Here is a 12,001-nt window from a genome sequence, read left to right on the forward strand (position 1 = left end):
CAGTATGTAGTGTCTCTACTTTAAAGAGTCCTCTCCTGCTGATGTTCAGGTGTATATCAGTATGTAGTGTCTCTACTTTAAAGAGTCCTCTCCTGCTGATGTTCAGGTGTATATAAGTATGTAGTGTCTCTACTTTAAAGAGTCCTCTCCCGCTGGTGTTCAGGTGTATATCAGTATGTAGTGTCTCTACTTTAAAGAGTCCTCTCCTGCTGATGTTCAGGTGTATATCAGTATGTAGTGTCTCTACTTTAAAGAGTCCTCTCCTGCTGATGTTCAGGTGTATATCAGTATGTAGTGTCTCTACTTTAAAGAGTCCTCTCCTGCTGATGTTCAGGTGTATATCAGTATGTAGTGTCTCTACTTTAAAGAGTCCTCTCCTGCTGATGTTCAGGTGTATATCAGTATGTAGTGTCTCTACTTTAAAGAGTCCTCTTCTGCTGATGTTCAGGTGTATATAAGTATGTAGTGTCTCTACTTTAAAGAGTCCTCTCCCGCTGGTGTTCAGGTGTATATCAGTATGTAGTGTCTCTACTTTAAAGAGTCCTCTCCTGCTGATGTTCAGGTGTATATCAGTATGTAGTGTCTCTACTTTAAAGAGTCCTCTCCTGCTGATGTTCAGGTGTATATCAGTATGTAGTGTCTCTACTTTAAAGAGTCCTCTCCTGCTGATGTTCAGGTGTATATCAGTATGTAGTGTCTCTACTTTAAAGAGTCCTCTCCTGCTGATGTTCAGGTGTATATCAGTATGTAGTGTCTCTACTTTAAAGAGTCCTCTCCTGCTGATGTTCAGGTGTATATAAGTATGTAGTGTCTCTACTTTAAAGAGTCCTCTCCCGCTGGTGTTCAGGTGTATATCAGTATGTAGTGTCTCTACTTTAAAGAGTCCTCTCCTGCTGATGTTCAGGTGTATATCAGTATGTAGTGTCTCTACTTTAAAGAGTCCTCTCCTGCTGATGTTCAGGTGTATATCAGTATGTAGTGTCTCTACTTTAAAGAGTCCTCTCCTGCTGATGTTCAGGTGTATATCAGTATGTAGTGTCTCTACTTTAAAGAGTCCCCTCCTGCTGATGTGATGTCACTTTGTTACTTGGACCCTTGGTAAACATTATCCTTTAATGCACTTTATTCACAAAATGAGGAGTCATGCAAATCAATAAGTCTCAACATTTATTTGTGGAATATGCATAAAGCTGACATTAACACTGACTAATTAACTGCATCAGTTTAAAGCAGAACATTACGAGCAGGACAATAAAATAAAAAAGCAAACTTTGTTATTGTGTATAAATATGAATATGAAAGTGTTAGATCAGAGAGAGCGAGCAGAGCAGCGTCAGCAGCAGAGCGACGACGGACACGCCATATCTCTGGGATCCTGAAATGGAAACACAAACGAGTTATACTGGTTTATAATGGTATTAACAGACATGTACATCTGGGGTGGAGTGCACCTGCTGGGCGTAACTCTACGTCCGACGAGAAGGTTAAGACCAAACTGAAGTTATGATAGTGCACCACTTAGACTAAAGCCCGGTATGCGTTGCGCCCAGGTGTAACTTTTACGCCTAGTATGGAGCAGGCGTAAATCAGGAAGACAGACTAGTATCCATAGTAACGTAAAACAGGCAAGAAGGATATTAACGATGGCAGGGCGTCTTGTTTACAGGTTTAACAACGAAAGGGCATTAAGACGAGAGAGTCGTCCGTGATGGAACAAACCCACTGGACATCTATTCGGACAGTGAGCTGATAGAGGGGTTTCGCTTCGGCAGACCTTTTTGAATGAATCGAGGAGATCTCCCCTCAACTCCAGCACGGATCAGACCGAAACGCTGCGCTCTCCCCGACCTTGAAGGTGCTGATTGCGCTCAGATTTTACGCTAACGGGCTGCTTTGAATGGAGAAGTTTGAGCGTTAAATGATGTAGACGTGTGTTGCTTGGCAACAATTACTTTTTTGCGTGTAATGACGTGGACGCGCATCTTAAAACGAGGCGCAGCTACGACCGTGACTAGTCAGGCCTGGTGTACTCGGTGTAAATTCGAATCACTAAGTCGGACGTAGCTAAGCCCGACGTTAGAGTTAAGACCTACTTGTTTACGCCCACCTGGTGCACTCCACTCCTGATCATCAAGACCAGTGTTGGGAGTAACACTGCATTTTTATACCTTGAACTCTTTTTAATTTTTTTATTTTGCTTCTCTTTGTTATAATTATCATTGTTTGTTTGGTTTCTAACATGTTCAATAAATAGAATAAAATAAAAAACGTGACGGACCTCCATGCAGCAGCAGCTTCTCCGTGACGCTCAGAGAGCCGTTGTGCGGCGCCGGATCGATCTGCAGCACTTTGCACATCAGAGGGTAGATGTGGATGCTGTCGAATGGCTCCGACAGGAAGTTCTTCTTGAAGTCGGGTCCGACAGCCCAGAAGATCGTCTTCATGTCCATCTCGCCGTTATGGAAGCCGTGGTCGCCTTTGTTCACGTACACGATGAATCTCTGTGGGAAACAAGCAGATGAAGGATTAAAGAAATATTGAGATCATCACATCCTGACTTTGATACACATGTATTTCCCTAGAGAGCTGCAGGGATGTGGTATTTCTGTGTTGGACCCTGAAGGCAGCATCTCCCTGAACCAATGGGATTTCTCCATGTGATTTTGGATTATTGCAGAATATAATCTCTGTGTCAAACAAATGTTAATGATATTTACACGTTTAGTTAGCAGGATAATCTCCACATATTAACACCACTTTATGATTTCTGAAGTCAAATCTAACGTTAGGCTATAAAGGAACTACAGCACGTTCACATGACTTCACTTCACCACCGCTAAGCTAAAAGCGGCTTATGTTGGGCTATAAAGGAACTACAGCACGGTCACATGACTTCACCACCGCTAAGCTAAATGAGGCTAATGTTGGGCTATAAAGGAACTACAGCACGGTCACATGACTTCACGTCACCACCGCTAAGCTAAATGAGGCTAATGTTGGGCTATAAAGGAACAACAGCACGGTCACATGACTTCACGTCACCACCGCTAAGCTAAAGGAGGCTAATGTTGGGCTATAAAGGAACTACAGCACGGTCACATGACTTCACGTCTCCACCGCTAAGCTAAAGGAGGCTAGTGTTGGGCTATAAAGGAACTATAGCACGGTCACATGACCTCACCACCGCTAAGCTAAAGGAGGCTAATGTTGGGCTATAAAGGAACTACAGCACGGTCACATGACTTCACGTCACCACCGCTAAGCTAAAGGAGGCTAATGTTGGGTTATAAAGGAACTACAGTACGGTCACATGACTTCACGTCTCCACCGCTAAGCTAAAGGTGGCTAATGTTGGGCTATAAAGGAACTACAGCAAGGTCACATGACTTCAGGTCACCACCGCTAAGCTAAAGGAGGCTAATGTTGGGCTATAAAGGAACTACAGCACGGTCACATGACTTCACGTCACCACCGCTAAGCTAAAGGAGGCTAATGTTGGGCTATAAAGGAACTACAGCACGGTCACATGACTTCACGTCTCCACCGCTAAGCTAAAGGTGGCTAATGTTGGGCTATAAAGGAACTACAGCAAGGTCACATGACTTCACGTCTCCACCGCTAAGCTAAAGGAGGCTAATGTTGGGCTATAAAGGAACTACAGCACGGTCACATGACTTCACGTCACCACCGCTAAGCTAAAGGTGGCTAATGTTGGGCTATAAAGGAACTACAGCAAGGTCACATGACTTCACGTCTCCACCGCTAAGCTAAAGGAGGCTAATGTTGGGCTATAAAGGAACTACAGCAAGGTCACATGACTTCACGTCACCACCGCTAAGCTAAAGGTGGCTAATGTTGGGCTATAAAGGAACTACAGCAAGGTCACATGACTTCACGTCTCCACCGCTAAGCTAAAGGAGGCTAATGTTGGGCTATAAAGGAACTACAGCACGGTCACATGACTTCACCTCACCACCGCTAAGCTAAAGGAGGCTAATGTTGGGCTATAAAGGAACTACAGCACGGTCACATGACTTCACGTCACCACCGCTAAGCTAAAGGTGGCTAATGTTGGGCTATAAAGGAACTACATCACGGTCACATGACTTCACGTCACCACCGCTAAGCTAAAGGTGGCTAATGTTGGGTTATAAAGGAACTACAGCACGGTCACATGACTTCACGTCTCCACCGCTAAGCTAAAGGAGGCTAATGTTGGGCGTGATAACGTTTAGTCGTCTCATTGAGACACTTGTTAGCAACCGCCGTTTTTTCAATTCCCCATTATTTACTGATGTATATTATGTTGTAGAGTGCATCTCTTCAGCTTGTGTTAACCACAGACCTTTTTCCAGGCTAACAACCAAAAACACATTCAGGAAACCATTGACCTACAACAGGAGTTGAACCTGAACACTAAAGGCAACAGGAGACAAAACGGATCAGATTGATGGTAAATGGACTCACAGAGTTCAGGTTGAATCCCAGATCAGCAACCACCACGATGGGAGGCAGCCGCTTGCTCTTGGCGAGGTGGAAGCTCTCGGGGAACTCGTTCTTCTTGTAAACCGTCAGATTGGGCGCCTTGGACAGAGCGTCAAACACGTCCTGCTCCTTCCCGGGCCGCGGCGTCAGAATACCGAACCCTCCGTAGTCCAGGATCTCAAAGCTGTTGAGCTGGACCAGGTTCAGGTACTTGTTGAGGACGAGCTCCTCCACATCCGGACGCTTCTTCACCGTGGTCATGCCGTGGTCGGAGGTGAGGATGACGTTCAGGCTGTCGCTCAGGTGGAGGCGGGCGATAGATTCCCGCAGGTATCCGATGGTGCGGTCGATCAGCCGGATCATGGTCTTCCTATCGGTGTGGTCGGGTCCTTTTGTTGAACAGCGCAGGATGGACGCAAGTGCAGACAGACAAATGTTTAACTGAAAATAACCTTATTCAATGCAAACAGACAAGAACTGTCTTTCCCTCTAATCACAAAAAGAACTCACAAAACTCCACCAGAAAACCAGAACTTAAATACAAATATGACCAATCAAGATGACAAGACATGCAGCTGAGGAGGATAAAACACCAGGGAAACACAATCAGGCAATCACACAGGAGGGAACACAGAGACAGGAGACAATTGCAGACATGACAGACAGGGGGTCAACAACCTTCAAATTAAAACAGGAAACCGACAGACTGTGATCATTCAAAAATAAAACAGGAAACAAACAGATCCTAACACCTTTGTTGTGTCCCACTCGGTCCGGCTCTCCGTAGTACAGCGTCACCAGGTGGAAGTCCTCCTCGGAGAACCAGCTCAGCACCGTGTCGATGTTCTGCTTCCACTCGGTCTCGTTGGCGGGCCGCGGGTCCTCGACCACCACCCGGTTCACAGCCTGCCCGCTGTAGTTAACCGCGCCGCCCGGGAAGTAGAAGGAGCCGGTCTTCAGACCCTGAAACACAGAGGAAGAAAACGGACTGACTGGGCATTTCAACCAAGACAGGTGCAGCCAGGGCGTGGTTACTGCAGGAACCTTTACTGTGATGGAAACTTCTGGAGCAATGGAGACTCAGGGAGATACGAGGAGAGCTGGAGCTTTGATGGCAAACACTGATGGATTATTTGGAGCTTCGGCCGGAGAATTCACAAGACATGTGCTCTGTTTCTGAAGATCTCGACCCCAGACCCATGTATTCAGCTCTGAGAGAAGAATCAACATGCTGCCTAACAAGATAAATCACTGTAACCTCTATCAGCTGACGCCAACAGGCCGGAGCAGGGGGACACTGAGAGCAGCCCAAGGTGCAGCTGCTCAGTGAGGACCGACTGATCAACTGGGTCAGAGTTATGGGCCTAGGAAAATATTTCCCCAACAATTATAAGGACTTTTGTTTTCCAATAGGGAATTAGGAACCCCGGTGCATTCTGGGCTGCTGTTCAGCATGTCGTCGGACACTTCTTGAAATATGGAATTCTTTTTTTTTTTTTTTTCTCATAATCCCACTTTTTTCTTGAAATATTTCCACCTTGGTTCGTAATTGAGGTGCTTTAGCTCCTGCTGTAGTCCTTTAAATCCCGCTGACCATGAGATGGCAAAAGTACACACATCCTTTACTCAACTAGAAAGTACAGATACTCGTGTTTAAAAATACTCTGGTGAAAGTAGAAGTACTGACTAAACTTCTTTACTCAAGTCAAAGTAAAGAGGCTTTGAAATGTACTTCAGTAAAAAGTACCCATAACTAGCAGCTGTTTTAAAGAGTACCTGACCTCCCTTTATATTAATAGAACAATAATGTCATTGTTAGCTAATGAATGTTTCCATGGTGACCAACGGCAACATGACAACGTTTTCATTGGTCCCTCTTCTTTAGAGAAGACCAGGAAATGATGGATACACGGATCGTGTTCAAATCAATAGGCACGCAATGACTCTAAATAATAATGATCACGCCACCAAACACACATTCAGACTAAAGGAACCAGCCTGTTTGGAAAATGAGAGAAGTAGAAAGTACAGGTATTTGAGTTCAACATGTGAGAAGTAGAAAGTACAGGTATTTGAGTTCAACATGTAAGAAGTAGAAAGTACAGGTATTTGTGTTCAACATGTAAGAAGTAGAAAGTACAGGTATTTGGGTTCAACATGTAAGAAGTAGAAAGTACAGGTATTTGAGTTCAACATGTAAGAAGTAGAAAGTACAGGTATTTGAGTTCAACATGTAAGAAGTAGAAAGTACAGGTATTTGGGTTCAACATGTAAGAAGTAGAAAGTACAGGTATTTGTGTTCAACATGTAAGAAGTAGAAAGTACAGGTATTTGAGTTCAACATGTAAGAAGTAGAAAGTACAGGTATTTGAGTTCAACATGTAAGAAGTAGAAAGTACAGGTATTTGTGTTCAACATGTAAGAAGTAGAAAGTACAGGTATTTGGGTTCAACATGTAAGAAGTAGAAAGTAGAGGTATTTGAGTTCAACATGTAAGAAGTAGAAAGTACAGGTATTTGTGTTCAACATGTAAGAAGTAGAAAGTACAGGTATTTGTGTTCAACATGTAAGAAGTAGAAAGTACAGGTGTTTGAGTTCAACATGTAAGAAGTAGAAAGTACAGGTATTTGAGTTCAACATGTAAGAAGTAAAAAGTACAGGTATTTGTGTTCAACATGTAAGAAGTAGAAAGTTCAGGTATTTGTGTTCAACATGTAAGAAGTAGAAAGTACAGGTATTTGTGTTCAACATGTAAGAAGTAGAAAGTACAGGTATTTGTGTTCAACATGTAAGAAGTAGAAAGTACAGGTATTTGTGTTCAACATGTAAGAAGTAGAAAGTACAGGTATTTGAGTTCAACATGTAAGAAGTAGAAAGTACAGGTATTTGTGTTCAACATGTAAGAAGTAGAAAGTTCAGGTATTTGTGTTCAACATGTAAGAAGTAGAAAGTACAGGTATTTGTGTTCAACATGTAAGAAGTAGAAAGTACAGGTATTTGTGTTCAAAATGTAAGAAGTAGAAAGTACAGGTATTTGGGTTCAACATGTAAGAAGTAGAAAGTACAGGTATTTGTGTTCAAAATGTAAGAAGTAGAAAGTACAGGTATTTGAGTTCAACATGTAAGAAGTAGAAAGTACAGGTATTTGAGTTCAACATGTAAGAAGTAGAAAGTACAGGTATTTGTGTTCAACATGTAAGAAGTAGAAAGTACAGGTATTTGTGTTCAACATGTAAGAAGTAGAAAGTACAGGTATTTGTGTTCAAAATGTAAGAAGTAGAAAGTACAGGTATTTGGGTTCAACATGTAAGAAGTAGAAAGTACAGGTATTTGTGTTCAAAATGTAAGAAGTAGAAAGTACAGGTATTTGAGTTCAACATGTAAGAAGTACAAAGTACAGGTATTTGTGTTCAAAATGCAAGAAGTAGAAAGTTCAGGTATTTGTGTTCAACATGTGAGAAGTAGAAAGTAAAAAGTCGTCAGAAATATAAGTAGTGGAGTAAAGTACTGATACCAGAAAAATGTACTCAAGTACAGTAACAAAGTATTTGTACTCCAATACTTCCACCCTCTGAGCAGCTGGAGGTCTCACCTGGTTCTGGGCTGTGATCCATAACGGCAGAACTCCGTTGTCCCACCACTCGGACCGGGTCAGCGCCTTCAGGTGAGGGAGCTTCAGGTTCGTCTTGGCGTCGTACATCATGTTGTGGACGACCTCGTGGTCCTCCACCCATCTGCCTGAAAAACAGGAAACAACATATTTATAGAGGGGCTTTTATTCTGAAAGGGTTTCCAGGAAGCAGCCTTTATCTTCCACACGCTGACGTCAGGACAATTACTACTGATAGGTAACTACCAAAGTAATGCAAAGTGTCCATTGTGAAAGATCACTGTGTTAAAGACAATAAAACACACAAAACATTGAATTTAAAACGTTTTGAAAGTGCACATTATATGAAAGAGAAAATATGTGTTCTAAAACGAAACACTTGAATATGTAAAGTAAAAACTTAAAATGGATTTAAAACACAAACAATTACTTTATTTTAAAATGTTGATACTATAACAAGCAGTGTGAATATGTAAAGACTTGAAACACATTAAATAGTTATAAAACATAAGAAAATGCTAAATAAAAGTAACAATCTGTTTTCACAAAAAATACATGAAAGTGCTAAAATTATAAAAGATTATTTAATGATTTGTAAAATATATATATTTTTAAATAATCGTATAAATAAGATACAAAAAATGCATAAGAACATTTATTTTAAATATAAGCAAAACAACAAATAATACATAAAATATTTATATTAAAATTAGAAATATAAAAAATAAATTAAAAATAATTACATAAAAAAATATATAAATTAAAACAAAGTTAAAATTAAACAGAACAAATTCAAATGGAAAGTGCAAATAATTATTCTAAAACTAAATATGTAAAAATATATAGAAAAATGTGAACAAGTTTATGGATTAAATGTCTGGAATAAATCATGTATAAATATGACATATATTTGTAAATATGTATTAGTTATTATTATTTAAACACAAAATATAAATCTATTTTAAAGGTCCCCTATTATTGTGTTTCTCATCAATATATCACAGGTCTCAGATATATCCAGAGCCTGTCTCTGATTGGCTGAAACACCAAACAGATCATGAGGCGCTTTCACACCGGAGTACTTTTCCCAGTATAGTTCCGATAGTTCTTGAAATGTTGCGTTCACACCAAAAAAATCCCGAACTAGAACTTAGTTCATAAGAACCTTTTCTCAAAGGGTTCCAATTTCTGATTGGCTGGGCCGATTGCAAACCACGCCCCGTAAAACTCTGAAAAGTTTTGTGAAGCCGTCATTTTATTTGCTCGCATTAGCATTATTAGCATTAGCATTAGCCCAGCGCACCAACGGAGAGAGAATAACTTATGCCAACACAAAAGAAAACATAGGAGCGGTGGAGATGAGGAGGTGTCGGCGTTCTGAAGATTTACTCGGTTTGTTTGATTGCCTGATACGCCGTGAAGTTGTTTGCGGCCTGCCAGTAAACCCAAAGCAGCAGCAGAAGAAGAAGTGACGTCAGCGGCTTCATTTGCCTAATCCTCCCTCAGGGACTTATTCCGGTGTGAACGCGATCTGTACTTAGTTCATGAGAACTAAAGAGTTCTGATGAACTTGCAGCATCCCATAATCCTCTCTGTTTCAGCCCTGTTTCCCATGCTGATGTAGAAAAGGCATGAACAAGTGGATGTTGCATAATATAGACCCTCCAGAAAAACGCGATTCTGCGATCGCAGAATTTCCCGCATAATCAGCAAAATGCCGCAGATTTTTAAAAGTCTGCATATTTATCAAAAGGCCGCATAATCCCCGCATTTTTCCAAACAAAGTTGAGAAAAAAAAAAAAAGAAGTTAACTCGTCTTGACGAGTAGTGATGATGACGCAACGTCATCAGCCCGCGCATCACAGAAGGCAAACACCGTCGTGTGAAGGTGTGGAATTCACACACCAAGATGAACAAATCGAATCCATCACATTTACCCACGAACATTTCAGCTAAAGACCGGGCAAAGCAGTACCCCAATGTCTTGCACGAAAGTGGGGGGAAACTGTTCTGTACCCCGTGCAACTGTGTGTTGGAGCTCTGTACCCCGTGCAACTGTGTGTTGGAGCATAAAAGGAAATCGACTGTGAATACCCACTTCGATTCGCTCAAACATTCAAAAATGGTTTCTGCTGCGGACAAGAAAGCCAAACAACTCACGCTCACAGAGGCTTCAACCTCCAAAACCCTTTAGAGGGCGACTGTGGCTGTGAGGGAGTGTGGTCGTCTTTCAACCAGAAGGTTGTGGGTTCGATCCCAGCCCATGCAGTCAACATGTTGATGTATCCTTGGGCAAGATACTTAACCCTGAGTTGCTCCCGATGGCATGGCCAACGGTGTGTGAATGTGTGTCAATGTTAGGTCCTATAGAGTAAGGTACACTGCTCTGTATGAATGGGTGTGAATGGGTGAATGACATGTAGTATGTAAAGCGCTTTGAGGGGTCTTAAAGACTGGATAAAGCGCTATATAAGTACAGTCCATTTACCATTTACAAGAAACGAAGTGAGTAGCCTACAAGATTGAAGCTGGTCAGATAACGAACGAGTAAATGACAACAGAATGAGGAAGAGGGGTGTGTGTGTGTGTGTGTGTGTGTGTGTGTGTGTGTGTGTGTGTGTGTGTGTGTGTGTGTGTGAATAACCACCTTTTTTCCACTTCCCGCATATTTCACAACTGTTCGCATATTACGCAACTTCCCGCAATTTTCCCGCATAAAATCACATAAAAACCCCGCATTTTTATCGCATAATTAAGGATTTTGGCCCGCGTTTTTCTGGAGGGTCTAATAATAGGTGACCTTTAACGCAAAGCTAGAATAAAACACAAATGTTTTGGAAATGGCATTTTCTGACAGTTTGGAACCGAAAGTATATGGAATAAACACAGAGTAGTTATTTAGAGCGTCTGCTCACCGGAGATGGTGGTGAAGTGCGAGGGGGAGGTCATGGTGAGCATGGGGGGGGTTATGTACTTCGCCCGGACCCCCTCCCGCCCCAGCTGGTCCAGGTGAGGCGTCTCCACGTCCTGGTCGTAGTCCCACCTGAAGCCGTCGAAGGAGATCAGCAGCAGCCGGTTCCTCTGCCCGGACGCTGCCCTGCTCAGAGGCACGCCGGCAGCACAGCTGAGCGAGAGCAACAGAGGCAGGATCCAGTCCATGATGAGGACACCTGGGAGGACACCTGACTGACTGAGGCTCACCTGTCACTGTACACTGAGGCTCACCTGTCTGTGGGAGGAGACCTGTCTGTGGGAGGAGACCTGTCTGTGGGAGGAGACCTGTCTGCACACACACCTGTCTGTGGGAGGAGACCTGTCTGCACACACACCTGTCTGTCTTTCTGTACACCTGTCTGAGTGAGGAAACGTGTCTGCACACACACCTGACTGACGCTCACCTGTCTGTCTGACGCTCACCTGTCTGTCTGGGCTCACTTGTCTGTCTGACGCTCACCTGTCTGTCTGACGCTCACCTGTCTGTTTGGGCTCACTTGTCTGTCTGGGCTCACTTGTCTGTCTGACGCTCACCTGTCTGTCTGACGCTCACCTGTCTGTCTGGGCTCACTTGTCTGTCTGGGCTCACCTGTCTGTCTGACGCTCACCTGTCTGTCTGGGCTCACTTGTCTGTCTGATGCTCACCTGTCTGTCTGACGCTCACCTGTCTGAGGCTCACCTGTCTGTCTGACGCTCACCTGTCTGTTTGGGCTCACCTGTCTGTCTGGGCTCACTTGTCTGTCTGATGCTCACCTATCTGTCTGACGTTCACCTGTCTGACGCTCACTTGTCTGTCTGACGCTCACCTGTCTGTTTGGGCTCACTTGTCTGTCTGACGCTCACCTGTCTGTCTGACGCTCACCTGTCTGAGGCTCACCTGTCTGTCTGACGCTCACCTGTCTGTTTGGGCTC

General features: G+C 43.1%; 1 protein-coding gene across 1 annotated transcript; it reads right to left on the minus strand.

Annotated features, from left to right (window-relative positions):
- Positions 1–1,154: 1,154 nt before the first annotated feature.
- On the minus strand, positions 1,155–11,318 carry LOC307045515 (ectonucleotide pyrophosphatase/phosphodiesterase family member 7). Its single transcript, XM_079691209.1, has 6 exons — positions 11,011–11,318; positions 8,078–8,223; positions 5,238–5,448; positions 4,468–4,874; positions 2,279–2,501; positions 1,155–1,375 (listed from the first exon to the last, which is right to left on the minus strand). The coding sequence occupies exons 1-6, from the start codon at positions 11,252–11,254 to the stop codon at positions 1,305–1,307; spliced, it is 1,302 nt and encodes a 433-aa protein (XP_079547335.1). The 5' UTR covers positions 11,255–11,318; the 3' UTR covers positions 1,155–1,304.
- Positions 11,319–12,001: the final 683 nt, after the last annotated feature.

This window comes from Notothenia rossii, assembly GCF_949606895.1.
Source record: "Notothenia rossii genome assembly, chromosome: 7".
Taxonomy (NCBI): domain Eukaryota; kingdom Metazoa; phylum Chordata; class Actinopteri; order Perciformes; family Nototheniidae; genus Notothenia; species Notothenia rossii.

Bases quoted from the DNA above. Each gene is read 5' to 3' on its own strand.
- LOC307045515 (XM_079691209.1), bottom strand. From the start codon at position 11,254: ATGGACTGGATCCTGCCTCTGTTGCTCTCGCTCAGCTGTGCTGCCGGC. The intron at 8,224-11,010 runs GTGAGCAGACGC...CCTGTTTTTCAG, and splicing joins GCACTTCACCACCATCTCCG to GCAGATGGGTGGAGGACCAC. The intron at 2,502-4,467 runs GTGAGTCCATTT...TGTTTCCCACAG, and splicing joins TGGGATTCAACCTGAACTCT to AGATTCATCGTGTACGTGAA.